Raw genomic sequence first — 24205 nt, 5'->3', positions numbered from 1 at the left:
AAGCAGGGGATTGTAACCCATGTAAGCTGAGGAGTGGAGGGCATATCCCCTGGCACAAGCATTCTGGGGGCAAGGTTAAGGTCATATAATCTAGCTCTGTCTTCTAGGGAGGGCACGGAGAAAACAATTAGCCTTCCCGGTAGCTTCAGTGTAATCTTTGTGTGTGGCTGTTCGCATAATTAGCACTGTCTTGGGTCCTTACAGTTTCTCCTATCCTTCTGCTGACCCTACCCAGAACTGTATTGTGCAGTGAATCACTTCTCTGTCGTCAAGGGCTTTGCAGTTAATACACATTGTTTAATAATCATCAGGGCCAGGTAGCTCTACGCTCTGTTAGTCCCCGAACAATGATGAAAACCCTCCCTGACATATTTCCAGCACCCCCAAGACTACTTACCCATTCATCAGTCTTGGCTTAGAAGTGCACGCCCTGTTTCCAAGGACCCTGATTACATGGATCTGCCTGCCTCATTTGTCGCTCTCAAGATGCCTTCTCAGTTTGTGGGTACTTTTTGTTCCCTCTGTCCTCCCACAGTTTGTCTCAAACATCCTGTCTTGGGACCCACAGTGCAACCTACAGGTGTCAGCAGTTCTAAGTCAGGACTGCTGTTCATCCGGATTTGTAGAAATCAGTCCTCACTTCATTAGAGGAAATGTATGTTTCCTTTTGTATTTGAGGCTCATGATCCAGTTGAAGCTATTGCTGGTATCAGTGGTTGGAAAGAGGCTCAAGGCTCTGGCTTTTCAAATGTGAGCAATAATGATTTTTCCAGCCATCCAATGAGACTGAGAGCGTCTTGAAGGTGGTGCCCATTCTGTGTTTCCCAGATCATGTGCTGGGCACAGAGTGGCACTGTGCACTGGCTTCACTGTCTTTGAAGAATAGTCTGAATTCTGTTTTTCTCTTTTTTAACATTTGTATTTATTTGACTGTGCTGGTCTTAGTTGCAGCATGTGGGATCTTTCACTGTGGCGCATGGATTCTCCAGTTCTGGCACGTGGATTTAGTCTCTCCATGGCCTGTAGGATTTTAGTTCCCTGACCAGGGATTGAACCCACATCCGCTGCACTTCAAGGTGGATTCTCAACCACTGAACTGCCAGGGAAGTCCCAGTCTGAATTCTTGGTGGAAGTCTTTGACATTTCCTGGATCCATGTTATGTTCTTAACAATGTCTAACTTTACTTAATTCTGCTTAATTTATCCACATCTTGAATGCTGTCTCTGTGCATTTGAGATCCAAATTTCAGTTCTTTGGCCATCACTTAGGAGCTGTATGACCTTGGGTAAAGCATTTCATTCCTTATAGCTCTATTAGTTAATTTGGTAAATGGATGCATCTATATTGTTCCTGTAGAAAGGCACAGGACTAGCCCCAGATAAATGGCTTTGAGCTTCCTTCCAACTTTGGAATATATGATGTTGATTCTGTTTCTCTGTTGTAGTCATCATTTCTGGTTAAGGACTTTAATTTTAGGGTAATAGCATACTGAATTGGAATTGTTTAATTGAGAACAGTAATGTACTTGATTCTGTGTTGGGTTCTCATTAACTGCTTAGATTCAGCTCTAATCCCTGAAACATTTCAATTTAACACCCACTGTGCTGAAACAGAAAAGTAATTCAGTCAAGGTCCCTACCCTGAAGGAACTCACATTCTAGGAGAGGAATGGGGGTAATTAATTAATTAATTATTGGAGGGGATTATGAAGGAGATAGTACAGGGAAAATAATTTAATCTGCACCTTGAAGAATAGGAATTTGCCCTTTAAACATGAGTAATTAGGTGATTTCAGGCAGAATAAACAGCATTTGCAAAGATAAAAAGAACTAAAAAACCATGACATGTTTAAGGAGCAAGAAGTCCTGTGTATTCCTTGAGCATAAAGTGTGTGTGAGTGTTTGTGGGGAGAGTAAAGTGGTGGGGAGCAGACTGGTGAAATGGAGAGGATTGGAATCATGAAGGGAATAAATGAATCAAGTAACAGAGATATTATGTTGATTTCTATGCTAATAATGAGAAATGGATAAACAGGGGCATTCTGAGGTGTGCTGTGATTAATTGGATTTGATTCCACAGTTGTCAGCAGCCAAACCCTAATATAGGCAGGTGCCAACAGTATAGTTAATAAAAGCAAATGACTATGTTAAAAAGAACCTTTGCCTTTTAAGTATATATACTGAAATATTTTTGTATGAAATGATATGATTTACTTTGAGATAAGTCAGATTTATCTCAAAGATGGAATTGTGTAGGTGTGAGAATGTGATTTGTAATAAACATGTATTTGGACCTGTCCTGTTTCTGACACAGAGCTCCTGTAACCCTTGGAATTTTCCATGATGAAACAGATAAAGATGTCTCTTGTGTGAATGAGTGACTTTTGGACCTACCTAAGGATGAGGGCTATTTGCTATGAGAGCCAACCATGTGATGAGAGGGTTGGAACCTTTGGTCCCACTGACATGACCCCGAGGGGCTAGAGGCTGAGCTCAGGCACCAGTGACCAATAATATCATCAAGTGTCCCTTTGTAATGAGGCCTCCTCAAAACCTGCAAAGGATGGGGTTCTAAGAGCTTCTGGGTAGGTGAACACGTGGAGATTTGGGCAGAACGGTGAGCCTGGAGAGGGCTTGGAAGCTCCCCTCCCCTCCCACATATCTGCCCTGTACGTTTCTTTCATTTGCTTTTCCTAAGTTATATCCTTAATAATAAACCTAGTAAATTTTGTGAGTTGCTCTAATGAATTAATTGAACCCAAGGAGGGGGTTGTTGGAACCTCCACTCTATAGCTGGTCAGTCAGAAGCACAGGTGATGATAATCTGGACTTGTGACCGACATCTGGAGAGAGAGAGAGTGTGTGTGTGTCGGGGGTGGAGTGGGGTCAGTCTTGTGGACTAAACCTTTAACCTGTGGAATCTGATGCCCTCTCTGGGTAGATAGTGTCAGAATTGAATCAAAAAGTAGAACACCCTGCTGGTATCCAAGAACTGCTTGAATGTGTCGGAACCCCAACCCCCGTGTTGGAATTGGGGTACAGAACCTTATATTTATAGTGGGGTTGTTGATGAAGTAAGATTTGCTATGATTATTGAAACAGGATGATAAATACGTGGAGTTCATGTATTCATACTTCCTGTTTTGATATGTATGTGAAATTTCCCACGATAAAAAGTTTTTAAAAATTGTTAGCTGTGGGTATGTAATTCACAATTGTATCATTTTATTTGTTCATTCAACCTTCAGAAATTAATTGAGTACCTACTCAAAAAAGGTTCAAAACAATAGGTGTTTTGGAAAATTTTGTATCTTAGTACAAAGAGCTTGCCATCCAGGAGTGAAAGTGATATGCACATAAATCAATATAAGATAAGTTGGAATATTATAAATTCCATATCTTAAAGCAGGTCTCCATAAAGTACTGTGGAAGTTCTGGGAGAGATGTTTTTCCAGCTCAGGGGATCAGGGAAGACTTCATAGTGAAGATGGCATTTGAGCTTTATTCATTTACACACATTACTGAGCCTTGTGCGTGTGCTAAGTCACTTCAGTCATATCCGACTCTTTGTGACCCTAGGGACTGTAGCCTGCCAGGCTCCTCTGTCCATGGGGGTTCTCCAGGCAAGAATACTGGAGTGGGTTGCCATGCCCTCCTCCAGGAGATCTTCCTGACCCAGGGATGGAACCTGAGTCTGTTACGTCTCCTGCATTGGCAGGCAAGTTCTTTACCACTGGTGCCATCTGGGAAGCCTTACTGAGCCTTACTATGTGCCGAGTACCATTCTCAGTCCTAATTATCCAGCAGTGAACAAAGATGATAAAGATCCTACTCCTGTGAAATTTACGTCTAAATGGGAACAGATAGACAACACAGAATAGACGTGTGTTATCAGGTGTTAGAAGATGAGAGATGTTACAGAAGAGAAGAAGTAGGGCGTCATGAGGGAGATCAGCAATGTCGGGGGTAAGGTCAGGGAAGGGGGTTACAGCGATAAGCAGGGTGGCTGGGTTGACATCTGGGCAAACTGCTTCTGAGGGAACTGGCCAAGCGGGTATTCACACGATGAGCATTCCCACCAAGGGCAAAGCTAGAGCAAAGACCCTAAGAGGGGAGCCTTCCTGGTGTATTTGCAGAGCAGCAAGAAGACCAGTGAGGCTGGGGCAGAGTGAACAAGGGTGAGGGGGTAGGAGGTGAGGCCAGAGAAGTAATGGGGAGGGCATGCTGGTGGTGGTGGTGCCAGAGTTGGGGGGCAGATCTTATAGGTAATCATAGGAACTTGGGCTTTTACTTTTAGTAAAATGAGAAGCCACTGAAGGATTTTGAGCTAAGATTGTGACATGATTTGGCTTATAGCTTACAGTGATTCTCTGGCTGTTATCTTGAGAGCAGATAGTAGGGGTGGGGACATTTTAAGAGGCTGTTGGTACAATCTTGGCTAGAAACATTGGTGACAGGCTGGAACAACAGCAGTGGATGTGGTGAGAAGCGGTCATACTTTGGTTAGATTTTTTTTTAGTTAGCTCTTACAGGAAGAACCGGACTTTCCAGGAGGTCCAGTGGTTAAGGCTTCACACTTCCACTGTAGTGGGTGTGGGTTTGATCCCTTTTCAGGGAACTATGATCCCACATGCTGAGGGGCTCGGCCAAAAAAAAAAAAATTAAATTAAAGGCAGAACAAATAGCATTTCCTGAAAGATTGGATGTGGGATTTCAGGGAAAGAGAAATGTTTAAGGTGACTGAGGAGTGGAATTGCCATCAAGAGAGAGAGGAAGGCTGCAAGCATGGCAGTTTCCAGGAGGGAAGGGAAGACTGGGGGTTCCGTTTTGGACGTTATGTTTTATGTTTGGGATGTTCACTAAACATCTAAGTGGAAGTCAGGTAAGTAGATAGAGTTTAGGGTTTGGGAGAGAAAACTGAGCTGCAGCTGTACATTGGGAGTTACTGTCATAGAGCTGACATTTAAAGCTATGATCTTGGATAAATTCATTCATCTAAGGAGTGAGCAGGTGGCGCTAGTGGTAAAGAATCCCCCTGCCAATGCAGGAGACATAGGAAACTCCAGCTTGATCCCTGGGTGGGGAAGATCCCCTGGAGAAGGAAATGGCAACCAACCCACTCCAGTATTCTTGCCTGGGAATTCCCAGAGACAGAGGGACCTGGTGGGCTACAGTCCATAGGGTCGCAAAGAGTTGGTCATGACTGAAGTGCCTTAGCACTTAGCAAGGAGTGTATATCGGAGAAGGCAGTGGCACCCAACTCCAGTACCCCTGCCTGGAAAATCCCATGGGCGGCGGAGCCTGGTAGGCTGCAGTCTGTGGGGTCACTAAGAGTTGGACACAGCTAAGCGACTTCACTTTCACTTTTCACTTTCATGCATTGGAGAAGGAAATGGCAACCCACTCCAGTACTCTTGCCTGGAGAATCCCAGGGACGAGGGAGCCTGGTTGGCTTCCATCTATGGGATCGCACAGAGTTGGACACAACTGAAGTGACTTAGCAGCAGCAGCAAGGAGTGTATATAGGTAGAGAAGACCAAGGACAGACCGTGGGCTATTACATTAAGAGAACCAACCAGCAAAGAAGCTTAGTCGCCAAGAACAGATATGTGAACCTGGGAAGTTGGTCCTCTAACTTGAGGGGTCAGCTTGAACAAGAACATGATGTTGGGGGTAAAAAACAGATTGTATTGTATTGGCCAAAAAGTCGATCAGGTTTTTCCATAATCTCTTACAGAAAACCCAATAGATAACCAGTAGCAGATGTGTTTTGTATTTATGTTTTTGAAAAATACTTCTCCTCTTCTATGGAGACTTATTCACATTTAGGTTGATAATGTCAGTGCAGAGTTTTAAATTCTGTTATATAACTGGATTCATTAACTTACCCTCCTCTGCCTGTTTTTAGTGGGACTCCAATGAAATGGATGTTTCCTGTTTGGAGTACTCTTTTGTAAGGGCTCAAAACAAGGATCAGCAAAATTTTTCTCTAAAGGGCCAGACAGTATGTTTCTTTCCAGACCATAATGTCTCTGACACAGCTACTCAGCTAGTCTGCTGCTGTGGGGAGGTCACTATAGACACATAAATGATGAACGTGGCTGTGTTCCTGTAACATTTTATTTACAGACACTGAATTTTGAATTTTATGTGACTTGCATGTGTCACAAAATACTACTCTTCTACTTTTCCCAACTATTTAAAATGTAAAATTCATTCTTCACAGGCTGTACAAAAACAGGTGGCAGGCTGTATTTGGCCTATTGGCTGTGTTTTGCTGACCCCTGGCTTGAAAGGTTTTTTTTCCCCCATGTCAACTTTGAACTGAATCATTCTACCAAATGCACTGGTTTGTAATCAGTTACAAAATGGGTTGGCCAGGCTCCTGTGAGTCAGTTGTCAGCCACCGTTTATGCTGATTTGCATGGTCCATGTACCTTGTACATGACGTATTAGTTTCTTTGATGGGAGAGTGACCCCAGGTGACCTCTAGGATCTAGTTCACTTCCAAGACTCTAGTCCATTGATTTTCTTTCTTTTTTAAAAAATAATTTCATTTATTTGTGGCTGTGCGGGGTCTTCGTTACCGCTTGAGCTTTTCTCTAGCTGTGGCGAGCGGGGGCTACTCTCTGTTGTGGTGCCTGGGCTTCTCACTGCAGTGGCTTCTCTTGTTGTGGAGCACGGGCTCTAAGGTGCAAGGGCTTCTGTAGCCGTGGAGGATGGGCTTATCTGCCCCATGGCGCATGGGATCTTCCTGGACCTGGGACTGAACCAGGGTCTCCTGCATTGGCAGGTGGATTTTTTTTTTTTTTTTTTTACCACTGAGTCATCAGGGAAGCCCCAATTTTCTTAAAAAATAAAACATACTCAAAATTCTTTTGAAACTGTCCTCTGCAGCTTCTGCAGCACTGTGGTCGCTCAGTTCCTCCCTGTGACTTCTCCCTCTCATTCTCCTTCATGGGTTCCTGACTTGACTGTCCTGTTTCTGCGTGCTCTGTCCTCAGCCTTCTTCTTTTTCTCTTTCTCCACTCTCTCTTCGAGCAGTCTGTGGCTTCAGTTACCACCTCTGCACTGGAAGCAAACTCATGTGTATGTTTAGCTCTGACTTCTGAGGTGTAAAGCCTTTCAAGGTTTCCTATTAGCTAAAAGTTCCTCCCCCTGCCCAATATTTGCTTGTTTGGCTGCACCAAGTCTTAGTTGCAGCATATGAACTCTTAGCTGAGGTATGTGGCATCTAGTTTCCTGACCAGGAATTGAACCTGGGCCCCCTGCCTTGGAAGCATGTAGTCTTAGCTCCTGGTCCACCAGGTAAGGCCTTCCATTAGCTAGAATGTTAAAATCCAAACTCCTTAAGACCTACCTGGTGGTCCAGTGGATTAGAATTCGCCTACCAATGCAGGGGACATGGGTTCGATCTCTGGTCCAGGAAGATCCCACAGGCCGTGGGGCAGCTAATCCCGTGCACCGCAACTACTGAGCCTGAGCTCTTGAGCCTGTGCTCTGCAACAAGAGAAGCCATGGCAACGAGAAGTCCATCTACCGCAACGAACAGTAGTCTTAGATTGCCGCAACTAAAGAAAGTCTGTGTGAAGCAATGAAGACCCAGCAAAGTCAAAAAAAAAACCAAAAACCTCTTAGCCTGCCCATACTAACTGCCCATGCACTGCCTGCCAGCTGGCTTGGGCCGTTGGGCAGCTCCCAACTCATCAGCCATCATTCTGCCTCCTTGTCTTTCACATGTTCTTCCCTTTGCCATCACTACCCCTCTCCTTGCTGCCGTTCTCCCTCTGGCTTATTCTCAGGACACAACAAACTGATACCCTTCCCTTTGAGAGCCCATGCAGAAGGCCACTTTGCAAGATTCAGCTCAAACGCCTGTACCTCTTGGAAGCCTGTCTCATGGACAAGGTTAACCATTTACTCTGTGTGCTCAGTGTCTTATGTACATTTCTATTGTAGCGCTTGCCTTATTGCTCTAATTGTTAATTGTTAATTCACATCAAAAGTACGTGAATATTGGTTGACAATCAAATACATTCATAAATTGATAACCTTCACTAGACTTAATTCCAGAATCTGGGTCTTCACTCATCTTTGTAGCCCCAGAGCCTGACATTTAGAAGGGGCTTAATTTGTATTAAAAAAAAAAAAGAATGACTTTGATGCAAAATACAATATAGACCTTTTTATGATTATATTCTGTCTGATGCTGGGAAGGATCGAAAGCAAAAGGAGAAGAGGGTGACAGAGGATGAGATGGTTGGATGGCATCACCAATTCACTGGACATGAACTTGGGCAAACTCTGGGAGATAGTGAGGCATAGGGAGGCCTGGCATGCTATAGTCCCTGGGGTTGCAAAGAGTCAGACAGGACTTAGCAACTGAACAACAACAACAAATGATTATATTTTATGTCTTTAAATAGAGTCATCTTTTTCTGTTGTAGGAGGAAAATTCTTCCAAAGATGGTCTCCCATTCAGAGCTGAGGAATCTTTTCTGTTCAGCTGATGCAGTGTGCTTTGATGTTGATAGCACCGTCATCCAAGAAGAAGGAATTGATGAGCTGGCCAAATTCTGTGGAGTTGAGGATGCCGTGTCAGAAATGTAGGAACAGTATTTATTCACCTTATGAAATGATAGAGAATTGCAAAAGAAGAGTGACTTTTGAATGACGCACAGGACCAGAGCCACAATTCCCTGATTTTAGTCCCTTCCTATGAAACATGGGCACTAGGTTATTTTCTTCCATCACTTAGAGCTGAATTTGTTGGTATAGTACATCATCCAACCATCCATTTATATAAATATATATATATATATGTGTGTGTGTGTATGGGCTTATATAAATCTATGTGTGTGTCTGTGTGTGTGTGTATGGGCGTCCCCAGTAGCTCGGCTTGTAAAGAATCCACCTGCAATGCCAGAGACCTGGTTCGATTCCTGGGTTGGGAAGATCCCCTGGCGAAAGGATAGGCTACCTACTCCGTTATTCATGGGCTTCCCTGGTGGCTTGGATGGTAAGGAATCTGCCTGTAATGTGGGAGACCTGGGTTCAATCCCTGGGTTGGGAAGATTCCTTGAAGGAGGGCATGGCAACCCACTCCAGTGTTCTTGCCTGGAGAATCCCCATGGACAGAGGAGCCTGGTGGGCTGCAGTCCATGGGGTCACAAAGTTGGACATGACCGAGCAACTAAGTGTAGCATATATATATATATATATGTATGTATATTTGGCCATACTACATGGCTTTCAGGACCTCAGTTCCCTCCAACCAGGGATCAAACTTGTCTCCTTGCAGTGGAAGCATGGCATCCTAACCACTGGACTTCTGGGGAGTTTCCCGTTTATACACATATTTATGCTCCCAAAGTGTATATGTAACACTAACATATACACTGTGACAAATAAATATGGATGACATACCCTTAGCTTGGCCAGGGGAATGATAACCAAAGAAGATAACCTAGCAAAAGAAGATGATAACCTGACCAAAGAAGATAATCTCCAGGGGTCCAGTGCTTTGTGTCATGGTTGAAAGTATGGCCTTAGAGCTTTGCTAGAAAGCTAGTTTTGGTTCAGAGTCTCCACGGATGCCTGGGTGAGAGTTCCTTCCTCCCTTCTGCTCTCCCCTGTGCCACCCACACTCACCAGGTCCTAGACTGTTTCATGTTCAGTTTCCTCTGATGCAAGCATGCCTGGCCTAGTAAACCAAGCTGTATGATTTAGTTTATGATAGCAGCATCAGAGCTGCTCCAAAATGTATATAAATCAACAGTGGTAAAAACTGTAGATTTATATATATATGCAAAAATATATGCACACTATTCTTACATCATCTATGACATTTTTTTATCTGTATAATTTAAAAATTATTGCTTGTTTATTTTGGCTGTGCTGGATCTTTGTTGCTGGGCATGGGCTTCTGATTACAGTGATTTCTCTGGTTGTGGAGCACAGGCTCTAGGGCAGGCTTCAGCAGTTGCAGCTCCTGAGCTCCAGAGCACTAACTCAATAGTTGTGGCTCACGGGCTTAGCTGCTCCACAGCATGTGGTATCTTCCTGGACCAGGCATCAAACTGGTGTCTTCCGCACTGGCAGGCGGATTCTTTACCACTGAGCCACCAGGGAAGCCCCTGTATACTTTTCTTTGATGTGATTGTTTTTAACATGCTAAATTATATGTGTGTGTGTGTGTGTGTGTGTGTGTGTGTGTGTGTATAAAGAGTACTGGCCTTTAGTCTCTTTCTTGGTTTACAAGTGCTCACAGCTTCTAAGGAAGGTACCTGTGGATAGTACATGCGTTTTTCTCAGCTCACTGGATGGTGTATTTGTGGATGCAAAATACTAATGTGATTCTCAAGCAAACCCTCCATAGTTTATCCCTGGCCCCACTCACTCCCATGGCAACGTAGCACATCTGTTATATGGTGGGGCACCGTCCTTGTGGATGGACCTTGTGAGGAGCTGGGGAGGGTGGGCATGTAAACTTTGACGACAGCTGACTTGGCTGCCTTGATTGTTGGGTCTTCCTCCTTCTAGGACACGGCAAGCCATGGGCGGGGCAGTGCCTTTCAAGGCTGCCCTCACACAGCGCTTAGCTCTGATCCAGCCCTCCAGGGAACAGGTGCAGAGGCTCCTAGCAGAGCACCCCCCGCACCTGACGCCTGGCATAAGGTAAGGGATGGCCAGTCTGGGTACACTGCCTCTCCATCAGCACCTGCGTTTGGGGGCATGTGCTTCATTACCGTAGAGCTTCCGTGTGGTTCTTTCGGTACTTGTGAATGGTCTTGTCTGGCTGGTTGGTCCTGCCCATGTCTGCCTTCCCTCTCTCCCAGCAGAGAGCCAAAATCTCCTCTTCGTCTTGTGTTTCTAGGTCCATGGGCAGAACAGAGTTGTGGAATGGTTTCCTAAAGCAGTCAAGCCCCACCCACTAATTTCTAAGTGCATTTAGAAAAACATATGTGGAGCATTAATTCACTAGGCGATATACCTTGTGTGATGTACCTTGGACAGATGCATTAGGAGAAAATACATATTTGAGTTTCCTTTTCACGTCTCCTGTTTTCACTTTTGTATTGATCAGCATTTGGTATTTGCAGTTTCCTTTTTTTTTTTTTTTTTTACAGGGAGCTAGTAAGTCGCCTACAAGAACGAAATGTTCAGGTTTTCCTGATATCTGGTGGCTTTAGGAGCATTGTGGAGCATGTTGCTTCAAAGCTCAACATTCCATCAACCAATGTATTTGCCAATAGGCTAAAGTTCTACTTTAATGGTAAGACTTTCATGGTCCCATTTTCCCTCTAATCAGTTTTAGCATTTAATGTCTGTTGGAATGCAGCTTCAGCAAGGTGGTGGTGGAGTTGAATGCTGAGATAGAGGGTTCTCTTTACTGATGTCTTTCACACCTTGGTATCCTTTACTCTGCAAGATACACTTGGGCATCATCTCTCCTACCTTCAGTATCCATAAGATCATCTATCTGTATATACAAGTCTGCATTTTACTAAATAAGGTCATGTAACCCCTATGACTTATTTTGTTATTCAGTATATTTCAGTTTTAGGAAAGCTCTCATGTATTGAGCCAGTTTGGCTCATGTGTTTGACTCAGGAAGGAGAGTTAATTTGTGAGCAAGTCACTTCACTGTAGCTGCCTTTGGAGGTGCCTCCTGGCCCCTCTCTGGACCCTCACAGAGGCACAGCTGTAATCTTCTCGTCATCTTAAGATGTCCCCACTTATGTCAGGGGGTGGCTGGCATTCTTAAAACCAAATGGTATTAATTAAAAACATTTAAATGTGTTACTAGAACACTTTTGAAGAGTTTATAAGATAGAGATAATTTTAAAAAGAGTAGAGTATAAGTGTATTAATTACTGTAAGATGGAAATAATCCATCAAATGTAAATTAGAATCTCCTCTTGGAAGAAATTATATAATAACATGTTTTAAATTAATATATTACTGTTTCATGGTGTTCTGCCATTTCAATAAGTTTTGAGACTTGCTATACTAGAAGATAAAACCAATTAACATGCAAGATGTTTATCACCTAAAGGAATAACCTTGACAAGAAGTTTGTGATTTAAAAGCATAGCTTGTTCATTCTGAGAAATAAGTGTGGAAGTCCAGGCTGTGTTACTTTATCAAAGGCCATTTTTAGCTTTGCCCGTGGTATGTAAATGAGGATATCATCTATGCAAAAAAGTGGCCCTACTGATCTAATTCTGTGGATCTGTTTTATAGGTGAATATGCAGGTTTTGATGAGACTCAGCCAACAGCTGAATCTGGTGGGAAAGGAAAAGTTATTAAGTTTTTAAAGGAAAAATTTCATTTTAAGAAGATCATCATGGTGGGAGATGGAGCCACAGACATGGAAGCCTGTCCTCCCGCTGTATGTATTAAGCATACTAGTTTTTTTGCAGTTTGTGAGAAGGAAACAAAATCCTGTATCACCATAAAACAAAAAAACAAAATAAATAAAACACAGTCAGTCTCACTCTACTAATTGACTTTTTGCAAACCCAAGGAAGGTTGCAAATAAGGAACTTAGACCCCATTTAAAACTTCCAAAGACCCCTTGTCCCTGCAGCATGGCTGCTGCCTCTTAGCCCAGGTATGTGCTCAGTGAGGTTTGGCTTCATTTCCACAATTGATGCAGCTCTTATACTACAACCAGAATCTGTGTTTTATATTTGATAAACTATTTCCTCGTACATTATCTCATTTACTCTTCATAACAGCCCTGTGAAGTAAAAAGTATCATCTTTTCCTTTTTACTGATGGGGTAACTGAGGGTCTTGGAGATTCGATACCATGCCCATATTAAAGCATTTTATTCTTCTTCTGCATTTACATTGCTTTCTGAGACTAGCAGGAAACAAGTGCTGTGTGTGTGTGTATGTGTGTGTGTGTGTGTGTGCGTGCGCACGCGCGCGTGTGCTCAGGCGCTCAGCTCTGTCCGACTCTTTGGGACCCCATGGACTGTAGCCAATACCTTAAGTATCACATGTCCATTTCACATAGGACTGTGACTCTAACATTTCGTTCTACCTTAAAAAAACTGAACCAGAAATATAGTGGTGAACGTTTCGCTACCTAGTTTCCTCAGATCTAAAAATAACATCTGACTGTCAATGATTAATCAAAAGTGGTTAAAGAATTTTTGGGGATCCTTTTAACATTACTTGAGTCAGTTTGAAATAATGCGTTCTTAAATGATTTACGGCCAATGTCAGGGTCGACTAAGTACTGGAAGCCAGGCTAGTGGATATCAGAGTACAAGGCGTAAAATGCAGGGTTCTCTCTGGGGCCCTGAATCCCGGTATCCAAGAAGGACAGACTTACAAAGTACAGAAGATCCTACCGGTCAGAAGGTGACACAGCCCGACTGAACCAAGGGAAGGTGGTGTGTGTGCAGGTCTGTAGCCCTAGAAGGTTGTCCGAGGAATCTGCGCCCTAATGAAGGGGTTCCCCAACCTTTGTGGCACCAGGGACCGGTTTCGTGGAAGACAATTTTTCCACGGACTGGGGGTTAAGGGGTGGAGGATGGTTTCTGGATGATTCAAGGGCTTTGCTTTTATTAATGCCGCCACTGACCTGACAGAAAGTGGAGCTCAGGAGGAGTGCAAGCAATGCGGAGCGGTTTGTAAATACAGATGAAGCGTCTCTCACTCTCCTGCTGCTCACCTCCTGTGTGCAGTACCAACTGCGTGGCCCGGGAGTGGGGAGCTCTGCCCTAAAGGGCAGTTAGCAGTCGCCATGTGGAAGCCAGGCAGAACTTGGCGGGGAGGGCTCCCAGAGGGAAGGGAAGCAGCAGAGCACAGTGCTGATGTACTAGGCGCAGTCTCGGGCTGGCCATTGGGCAGGGAGGTGTGGGAGTGGGCTTTCTCCTCAGCAAGAGGAGAAGACCCCACGCGCTAGGCTCTCTGGTGTTACCTTTGGGTCATGGGAAGTCTTGGAAGCCTCTGGACCAAGAAGGAACAAGTCAGGGTGTTAGGTCAGTGGAACTGGTGCTGGCCTGCAGAGGGCTGCCGCAGAGGCAGGGGTTCAAGAGGCTCGATTTATCTAAATGTAAGAATCTACTTATTTTCCCCCATTGTATGGTATGAAAATAAAAATGAAGAGAAAGGGCAAGTAAGATAAACCTGTACTTCTAAATCAGTGTATATTGTGTCTGTGCTCTGGCAGAAAAAAAGAGAAAATACCACTTAAAAAGACCATTGACTATGGGATTTCCCTTGGAGAAGGGCATGGCAACCCATTCCAGTATTCTTGCCTGGGAAATCTCGTGGACAGAGGAGCCTGGTGGGCTACAGTCCATGGGGTTGCAAAAGATTCAGACACAACTTAGTGACTAACAGCAGAGGCTTCCCTGGTGGTCTAGTGGTTAAGACTGCACTTTCCAGTACAGGGGTATGGGTTTGATCCCTGGTCGGGGAACTAAGATTCCACATGCTGTGAAGGTGCAGCCAAAAAAATTCAAAAGATCATTGACTAAAAGAAGGTATCACTGAGAAGAAATGAATGAAATAACGCACCTTTAAATCATTCTACCAGTGAAAAATAGAGTGCTGCTAACATACTCCAGTGTTGTCATCTCCTTCAGCCCAGGATAACAGGTCTCCCTTCTTTCTTTGAAATTGAATGTGGATGTGATTGCCACCCAGTTTAGAACTCAGATGTTTACCACCTGGTGTGGTTTTATTTACTTTTTAAAAAATATTTATTTGGCTGTGCTGAGGCTCCGTTGTGGCACTTGGGATTTTCAGTTGCAGCGAATGGGATCTAGTTCTCTGACCAGATATTGAACGCAGGGCCCCCTGCATTGGGAACATGGAGTCTTAGCCACTGGACTACCAGGGAAGTCCCTATTTTAAAAATATATATATCAATACATATTTGGCTGTGCAGGGTCTTAGATGTGGTGTACAGGATCTAGTTCCCTGACCAGGAATTGAATCTGGGCCCCCTGCATTGGAAGCAAGAAGTCTTAACCACTGGACCACCGAGGGAAGTCCCAGGTTTTATTTTTGTAAGCAGTTGTCTTGATTTTCTGAGGACTTCAGTTCTTCTGAAGCCCACAGTGTTCAGCTGAATGCTTCTGCTGCAGTGGTGGTCAGACTTATTTATTCGTGTGGGGGGAGGAGGGGAGGAGGTGAGCAGGTTCACAGGGAGCTGGGGAGGGAGGCATCCCAGGTGATGCTGGGCTCACTTGTCTTTGTTCAGTTTCTTCTTTTCAATAATACTTATTTCCGTAGGCTGCTGCTGTCTCTCTTTCTGTCTCTCCTTATAAACTATTTCCCTTTGTTTCTCTTCTTAGGATGCCTTCATTGGATTCGGAGGAAATGTGATCAGGCAGCAAGTAAAGGATAATGCGGAATGGTACATCACTGATTTTGTAGAGCTTCTGGGAGCACTGGAAGAATAAGATCCACTTTTATAAAGTTCATAACTTCAGGTTAATTTTTAAAAGTTATGCAGTTTGATACTGTTTGCTTCCAATTGCTGATTACAACCCAATCTATGAATTTGGTATTGATTATCTGTAGCTCCCAGTGAACGATAGTTAGGGCTCATAACATTGTGATTTGTGTTTTTAAACTGTAGTTCCAGTATTATTATGACCATTTAATTGCCTGGAGAGTTTTGTAATCTGAATTCTTTATCAATCTATCAATTCTTTATCAATCAATTCTAGCTATGTTTGATTTGAAGCCTTTGGAAGGTGGATGGTAAATTAAACATCTTCACTATTGGGAATGTGGATTAGGCAGCTTTAAATGAAATTGGTTTTCCCTTTATATATAAATAAAAATTTATCCATATATCAAAACAGATTTGTAGTTTTTTTTTTTTTTTTTTTTTGAGCCACACCACTCAGCTTGTGGGATCTCAGTTGCCTGACCAGGGATTGAACCGAGGCCCTTGGCAGTGAAAGCTCAGAATCCTAACCACTGGACTGCTAGGGAATTTCTGATTTGTCAAATTTTAATTCTGCCAATCATGTATTTCAGTATCCAATATTTCAGATACTTTAAGTATTTGAGTAGAAACAACCTCCAGGCAAGGAACCCAGGGGTGGAGATCCTGCTGAGCACAGGGCTGGTCACAGCACATCCACTGTCAGCCCCACCTCTGGGGGCGGTGTTGAGTGTGAGGGATGGAAGCCCTTTTCTTCCCTCTTGGTATTTGTCACACAGGAAATGTTACAAAGGGTTTTTGAAAAAAGGTAACAGTGGAGCCTTGAAAGTACTGACCTTAAAAGATGGATATTTGAGCTCAACTCGGTGTCTGTGATGACCTAGAGGGGTGGGAGGGAGGCTCAAGAGGGAGAGGATATATGTTTACTGATGTACCTGAACATAGCTGATTCACATCGTTGTACAACAGAAACTAACACAACATTATTGTAAAGCAATTATACTCCAATTTTTAAAAATGGATATTTGATAACAACATGAATTAAAAGAACTAAAAACAAACCAAAAAGAACTAAAAACAAATTTTATTCATTTCAAATAAAGATCAGCATTTTCCCTTAAATGAATTAAGAATAACTCATCAGAACTTATACGAACCATTTCTTTCTTTTTTCTGAAATACTGATTTATTTGGCTGTGCCAGGTCTTTGTTTTGGCACTCAGGATCTTCTAGTCAGGATCTTTGAACTGTTCACGGTGACATGTGGGATCTAGTTCCCTGACCAGGGGTTGAACCTGGGTCCCCTGCATTGAGAGTGAGGAGTCTTAGCCACTGGACTACCAGGGAAGTCCCTGAACTATTTCTGAACTATTTCACAAATGGTTTGGGAGGATCCAAAAGGCCAGGTTCATGTTTATTCTGAGCAGCGGCCTTAAAAGGAACATTTCAGAACATGCTTTGAAAATCTGAGATTTTATACTCTTGCTGGTTTGAAAATTTGAGATTTTATACACTCCCTGGTGAGAAACTGGGGGATGAAGAAGACACACAGGTTTCAGAAGAGGCAGCCTCGAGTGGACACTGTTGGATAATTTAGTAGCAAAGGCCAGAAGGGTTTAACATCAGAAGAGATTTGAAAAATGTATAATTTAACCAAATAATTAACTTTGGTCAAATAATCAGATCATTATTTAGCCAAATAATCAAATCAGATGAACCAAACCTCCTTCCAAATCAGAGTTTCTGGAGGAGAGCTTATGACATAGGTTTGGCAACATTTAAATGAGACCACAGACAAGAGGGTGGTTGTTTCCCCGTTGTGAGCTCTCACTGGCAACTCTCCTCAAAGCTGTTTCACAGCTTTAGTGCCGCAAAGTGGGCAGGACAAAGCAGGCCGGACTGTGGAGAGCTCCGCAAACCGCCTCAGCCTTGGCCGCCGCCCTGCGTGTAGGAGCTGGAGCAAGCCCGGCAGACCGGTGGAGGACAGGGCTTCTGTCCAACCCCCTGCCCTCCGTTTCTAACCACCAGGCCTGAGAAGCGGCCTGAACAGGAGGTGCATGCTGAATGTGGCTCAGGGGTCCTGTGGATCAGGGTCCTGATCTGTTGAGGAATCGTGAGACCCACAGAGAACCTCTTACACCAATCACACGGCCCCTCCTCCCGCCCCCAGGCTGCCCAGCTCTCACTGGGTGCCCAGAAGCAGCAGGCACAGTCCTGTCCTTATTGTGTTGGGGGTGAGTCTGACACATCCTAACAACTGAGCTAAACTCTTCCGTGCTTTTCTCATTCTGGACTCACTGGAAACAGCCACAGAAAAGCTCTTCCAGGAGTTCTGTATACAGTGGCGCCAGCACAGGGTTCAGAAGCCGTGACAGTGTTATGTGGTTTCCTATCCTTGTGACGTCTACCATTTTTCCTTCTGAAACAGACTAACATTGAGAATTGGGTTCAAACCAGTCAATCCTAAAGGAAACCAACCCTGAATATTCACTGGAAGGACTAATGCTGAGGTGGAAGCTCCAATACTTTGGCCATCTGATGCAAAGAGCCGACTCTTTAGAAAAGAACTTGAGGCTGGGAAAGATTGCAGGCAAGAGGAGAACGAGGCAAAAGGGGATGAGATGGTTGGATGGTATCACTGACTCAATGGACATGAATTTGAGCAAACTCCTGGAGATAGTGGAGGAAAGGGAAGCCTGGTTTGCTGCAGTCCATGTGATCACAGAGTTGGACGTGACTGAGCGACTGAACAATTCTCTCTTTCAGTGGAGACAAGTGTTTCTTCACAACATCTAGGGAGGCCCACTTGGCTGCCACTCCCAGAGCAGGGCACAGCACTCTAGATCTGGGGCAGGAGTGGAGCAGGAGATGCCAGAGATGGAAATGGTCAGCCTCAGTCCTGATGGCATAGTGTGGTGGCTCTTGCCTCTGTATCCCTCAGAATCTTTATGATCAGGTTCAGCAAATTTGGAGAGTCATCTGGTCACAAGTCACACTGCTTTTTTTTTTTTAAGGTTTTTTTTTTTTTTTGACGTGGACTATTTTTAAAGTCTTTATTGAATTTATTACCATAGTGCTTCTATGTTTTGGGTGTTTTGGCCTCGAGACATGTGGAATCTTAACTCCTCGACCAGGGATCAAACCTGCACCTTCTGCACCAGAAGGCAGAGTCTTAACCACTGGCCTGCCAGGGCAGTCCCAAGTCACACTGCTTATTTTCACATTTTCCAAGATGTGTTCAACTGTTTCCTCGTGTGATTTTCACAACCTTGTGGTCAGCAGTATAGAGGTCACTGTCCTATATTTGACAGATAGGAAACAAGCTCACAAGTTAATGACTACTACGAGCTCTCATTCAGAGCTGGAACCCAGGCCAGTGATTTGCATAGCGTCCTTTATCTTATGCATGACTAGAGCATAAACTATTTACTGGGGCCAAGCTGTGATCACAGGTGTTAACATCATACACAGAAGAAATTTTACCTCTTAGGATTGAAGACCGTTGTGCAAAAAATTCAAGTGGTTTCTTTTTTTAAAAAATGGTTTGTGGTTGAACTGGGTCTTCATTGCTGTGTGTGAGCTTTCTCTAGTTGGCGGCGAGCGGGGACTGCTCTTCACTGCAGTGCGTGAGCTTCTCCTTGTGGTGGCTTCTCGTCGCAGCGTGCAGCCTTAGGGCACACCAGCTTCAGTAGCTGCAGTGTGCAGGCTCAGTAGCTGTGGCTCATGGGCTTAGTTGCTCTCCAGCATGTGGCATCTTCCTGGACCAAGGATCAACCCTGTGTCCCCTGCTTTGGCAGCTGGATTCTTAACCACTGTACCACCAGGGAAGTGGTTCCATTTTTAATGGTTACTGAACTCTGGAAAAGTGCTAGTTTTAGTACTAGTTTGACCAGAGTTTCCAACTCAGAATGTACATATATGTATGTATATATATACATATATATGTATATATATGTATATTTTTGGCCATGCCATGAGGCATGTAGGGGATCTTAGTTCCCTGCCCAGGGATTAAAGCCATGCCCCCTGCATTGGAAGCACAGAGTCTTAACCACTGGACCACTAGGGAAGTTCCTATAGATGTTTCTTGTCTCCCTTTTATCAATACATTGCTTTCATGGAGCTTGTCTAGGCAGATCATATTTCTAGATTTATAGAACATGAAAAATAGGAATAAAGTCGCTGCCCTTCTTTCTGAGAGCTCTGTGTATTTTCCAGGTAGAACTGACAGTCTCTTTTCTTTCCTTTTCCCTTCCTTCCCTTTCTCCCTGTTTCTTCTATTGACTCATCAAGAATCTTATTGAATATCTACCATGTCTCAGGCAGAAACTGAAATTATCAATTTAATAATAAAGGTGAAAGTTTAATGTAGAATTGAAGAAAAAGAATCTTTCACAGGCAGCTGTGAGGATAAGGGAAAAGAGGTAGGTTCTATCAAGTCCGAGTTGGGAGGAGAGAAAAGTGAGGCTCCAAAAGGGCTTGTAAGAAATAGTAGGGATGATGTCACATGAACTATAATTAAAAATGAGTTGGCTTGTATAAATAATAATCACCAGGCTTATACCCAGTGAGTGGAAAATGAGTTTGGAAGTTTTAAATATTGCCAGGGAAAATTACTAGTTGGACAAATTAATAAGATTTGTTCTACTCCAGGAGTTTAATAAAAGAATTTTACAAATTGGATAGGAATTGCTAAAATAAAGTATTAATTTGATAAATTAGCTTATTTATAGACCACTCCTGTCAAAGGTCACCAAGTGACCCCCATGTTACTAAATTAATGTTCTGTTTTCAGCCTTCATCCGACGCAACCTTGCACTAGTGTTTGACACAGATAATCTCATCCGTGATGGACATTCTTCACTTGTGTTTCATGAAATCCCCCTTTGAGTTTCTTCCTGTTTCCTTGGTGGTTTCTCACTCCCTTCCTGGTTTGTCTTCACCTCGGTCCTCTTCTCTATCTATACTCACTCCTCATTGATTAAAAAAAAAAAAATTCATTTTTGGCTGCACGGGGTCTTTATTGCTACACACGCAGGCTTCCTTTAGTTGTGGGCAGGGGCCACTCTCCAGTTGCAGAACTCAGGGTCCTCATTGCAGTGGCTTCTCTTACTGTGGAACACAGGCTCTAGGCACACAGGCTTCATTGACTGTATTGCACGGACTTAGTTGCTCCACAGCATGTGGAAGCTTCCCTGACCAGGAACTGAACCCATGTCCCCTGCCTTGGCAGGCTGATTCTCAACAACTGGACCACCAGGGAAGTCCCATCCATTGACTTTCAGTTCTATAAGCTGACAGTTCTAACTCCAGGCCAGACGTGCTCCACATTTGAGACTCACATACCCAACTGCCCACCTGACACCTCCACCCGGGTATCTGCATAGACATGTCAGACTCAAACGAAGCAACATTCCTGATCTTCACACCTCAGATCTTTTCCACCTTCAGCCTTCCCCATCCATTCAGTTGCCAAGTCATTAAAAATTTTCTTCCCTCTCATCCACATTCCGAAATCAGTTGTTCACCAAATCATCTTGGCTGCGCTGTCAGAGTATATTTAGAATCTGGCCATTCTCCCTACTTCCACTGCTACTCCTAATCTGGGCCGCCACTTACAGTGTAAGTCAGACCATGCCCTTCCTCTGCTCAAAACCTTCCAGTGGATCCTGCCTCAGAGTAAAAGTCCTTTCAATGGCCTCCAACCCTCTATGGATCCAGCTTCGTGATCTCTTCTTCCACCAGCCACAGTGGTCTCCACTGCACACCAGGCAGGAGCCTGCCTTAGGGCCTATGCTGTAGCCATCCCCTCAGCATGAAGGGATTTCTCCCCAAACACTGGCTAACTTACCTCCTTCAAGTTTAAGCTTAAATCTCAGCTTTTCAGTGAGGCCAACTCCGACCAAACATTTTCAATATTATGTACTGCCCCTCCCAGCCCACCCCCAGATTCGCGATCCCCATTCCCATTCTACCTTCTTCTGCTATGGCATTCATCAACTTCTGCCGTACCACGAAGCTTACAAAGTTTTGTATTTAATTGCTAGTCTCCTTTCACTGGCTCTTGAGAAACCTATATGCAGGTCAGGAAGCAACAGTTAGAACTGGACATGGAACAACAGACTGGTTCCAAATAGGAAAAGGAGTACGTCAAGGCTGTATATTGTCACCCTGCTTATTTAACTTATATGCAGAGTACATCATGAGAAATGCTGGGCTGGAAGAAGCACAAGCTGGCATCAAGATTGCCGGGAGAAATATCAATAACCTCAGATATGCAGATGACACCACCCTTATGGCAGAAAGTGAAGAGGAGCTAAAAAGCTTCTTGATGAAAGTGAAAGAGGAAAGTGAAAAAGTTGGTTTAAAGCTCAACATTCAGAAAACGAAGATCATGGCATCTGGTCCCATCACTTCATGGCAAATAGATGGGGAAACAGTGGAAACAGTGTCAGACTTTATTTTTGGGGGGCTCCAGAATCACTGCAGATGGTGATTGCAGCCATGAAATTAAAAGACACTTACTCCTTGGAAGGAAAGTTATGACCAACCTAGATAGCATATTGAAAAGCAGAGACATTACTTTGCCAACAAAGGTCCGTCTAGTCAAGGCTATGGTTTTTCCAATAGTCATGTATGGATGTGAGAGTTGGACTGTGAAGAAAGTTGAGTGCCGAAGAATTGATGCTTTTGAACTGTGGTGTTAGAGAAGACTCTTGAGAGTCCCTTGGACTGGAAGGAGATCCAACCAGTCCATTCTAAAGGAGATTAGTCCTGGGTGTTCATTGGAAGGACTGATGCTAAAGCTGAAACTCCAATACTTTGGCCACCTGATGCAAAGAGTTGACTCATTGGAAAAGACTCTGATGCTGGGAGAGATTTGGGGGCAGGAGGAGAAGGGGATGACAGAGGAGGAGATGGCTGGATGGCATCACTGACTCAATGGACATCAGTTTGAGTAAGTTGGTGATGAACAGGGAGGCCGGGTGTGCTGTGATTCATGGGGTCTCGAAGGGTTGGACACGACTGAGCGACTGAACTGAATTCAACTTTCACTGGACTGCAAGCTTCAAAAGGACAGGGATCATATTTTGTTTATGTTATTCCAAGCGCCTGGTGTTGGGCACATAACAGAAACTCAATGTTGAATCGAATGAAGGCCAAAACCCAGTTTGTACTGCTTCAAGTTGTGAAACCTAATGACTTAATTAGAACAGAAATTGCTCAAGACTCTAGAGGAGAATACTCTGACAGAATTCCATTTTAGACTTGGCTTATTGCTCTGTGCTTTTTTGAACAGAAAGATTAAGAAAGCAAGACAAAAAGAGAGTAGCAAACTATTTCTAAAAGATCATTTTTTCATAGGCTATTGATATTCAGCACCTAGACATCCAGGTTCTCACTCCGAATGGCCCGTGGACGAGCAGTCAGCTCATGGATGAGGCAGTTTAGGGAGGTTCTCAAGCCCAGTTAGTTTTATGTATCAACTTGTCTGGCCTAAGGGATGTCCAGACAAGTGGTAAAACTTTCTTTCTAGGTGTGTCTATCAGGGTTTTCTTGGAAAGGATTAGCAGGAGATCCCATAGATGGTAAAGTGCACTGCCCTCCCAGTGTGGGTGGATATCACCCCATCCATTGGGGGCCCAACTGGAACAAAAAGGTGAAAGGAGGGCGAATTCACTCTCTTTGTGAGCTGGATGCCCACCTTCTGCTCTGATACTACAGCTTCTGGTTCTTGGGCCTTTGACCTCGGACCGGGACTTACATCATCCGCTCCCCTTGATTCTCAGGCCTTTGGACTTGGACAGAATCCTACCACTGGGACTCTTGGTTTGCCAGCTGGCACACAGCAAACTATGGAACTTCTTGATTTCCATAATGGCACAAGCCAATTCCTATAATAAGTCTCCTTTAAAATCTTTCAAAAAATTTTTATTGACGCACAGTTGATTTATAATGTTAATTTCTGCTGTACAGCAAAGTGTCTCAGTTATGCACACACACACACACACACACATTCTTTTTCATATTCTTTTCCATTATGGTTTGTCACAGGACAGTGAATATAGTTCCCTGTGCTATTTAGTAGGACCTTGATCTTTGTCCATCCTATACATAATAGTTTGCCTGTACTAATCCCAAACTCCCCATCCTTCTCTCCCCCAAATACATATACATCTAGATAGCCTATTGGTTCTGTTTCTCTGGAGAACTCTAATACACCAGTGAATGACAGAAGATTCTTAACTTCTACAGGGTTTGCTTCGTTTACAAGTCCACATAATTTTGTAAGTGAAAATCCCGTCTGTCCAGAGCATTTCTTTCAGTTCTGAATAGCTACATTACCTTTACTAGTAAATGTCATTCTACCAGTTTTCATTAAGTAGTTTAGAAAGCAGTTCCATATCAATGATTCTTTCATTCACATCCTGCAAACATGCTCTGAGCATCTAATCAGTAGGGTAGCTGCTGAACTTCAGGTTTGCTATGGCAGAGTTCACTACACCCACTCTCCCCCACTGCTTCCTGTGCCAGCAAGAAGAGCCAGTTACAGAAATTCAGAGCTGAAGGGACCTTAGATGCTACTGAATTCCACCTCCAGATTTCACAGGCTAAGGACCCAAACAAAGAGGGCAAGTACCCCATCAAGGAGCAGAGCCTGTTCTGTCAGCGCCCCAACTCCCAAACACCAGACCATTATGCACTGGTATACAGACACCCACTCCCCATAATATCTACCACGTGGCCATAAGAAGCAGCTGATGAGCTTATTTTACCCTG

At 43.8% G+C, this 24205-nt stretch overlaps 1 protein-coding gene and 1 non-coding gene across 4 annotated transcripts in view; one reads left to right on the top strand and one right to left on the bottom strand.

Moving 5' to 3' along the window:
• Positions 1–15836, top strand: part of PSPH (phosphoserine phosphatase) — a 31132-nt gene extending 15296 nt beyond the window's left edge. For all 3 annotated transcript variants that reach the window (XM_069570939.1, XM_069570938.1, XM_069570940.1), the window contains 5 exons: positions 8448–8606; positions 10543–10677; positions 11130–11275; positions 12247–12395; positions 15324–15836. In XM_069570939.1, the coding sequence (XP_069427040.1) occupies positions 8467–8606; positions 10543–10677; positions 11130–11275; positions 12247–12395; positions 15324–15431 (678 nt within the window). In that variant the 5' untranslated portion in view covers positions 8448–8466 and the 3' untranslated portion in view covers positions 15432–15836. The remainder of the gene's footprint in view (positions 1–8447; positions 8607–10542; positions 10678–11129; positions 11276–12246; positions 12396–15323) is intronic.
• An 862-nt stretch (positions 15837–16698) lies between these two features.
• TRNAE-CUC (transfer RNA glutamic acid (anticodon CUC)) lies at positions 16699–16771 on the bottom strand. The gene has a single exon. It is a non-coding gene; the product is annotated as a tRNA-Glu (tRNA).
• Between the last annotated feature and the right edge of the window lie 7434 nt (positions 16772–24205).

The sequence above is a fragment of the Ovis canadensis genome, chromosome 24 (assembly GCF_042477335.2).
Source record: "Ovis canadensis isolate MfBH-ARS-UI-01 breed Bighorn chromosome 24, ARS-UI_OviCan_v2, whole genome shotgun sequence".
NCBI lineage: Eukaryota > Metazoa > Chordata > Mammalia > Artiodactyla > Bovidae > Ovis > Ovis canadensis.
Note: the sequence above shows the minus strand (reverse complement) of the source record. Positions and strands in the feature narration are given on the sequence as shown.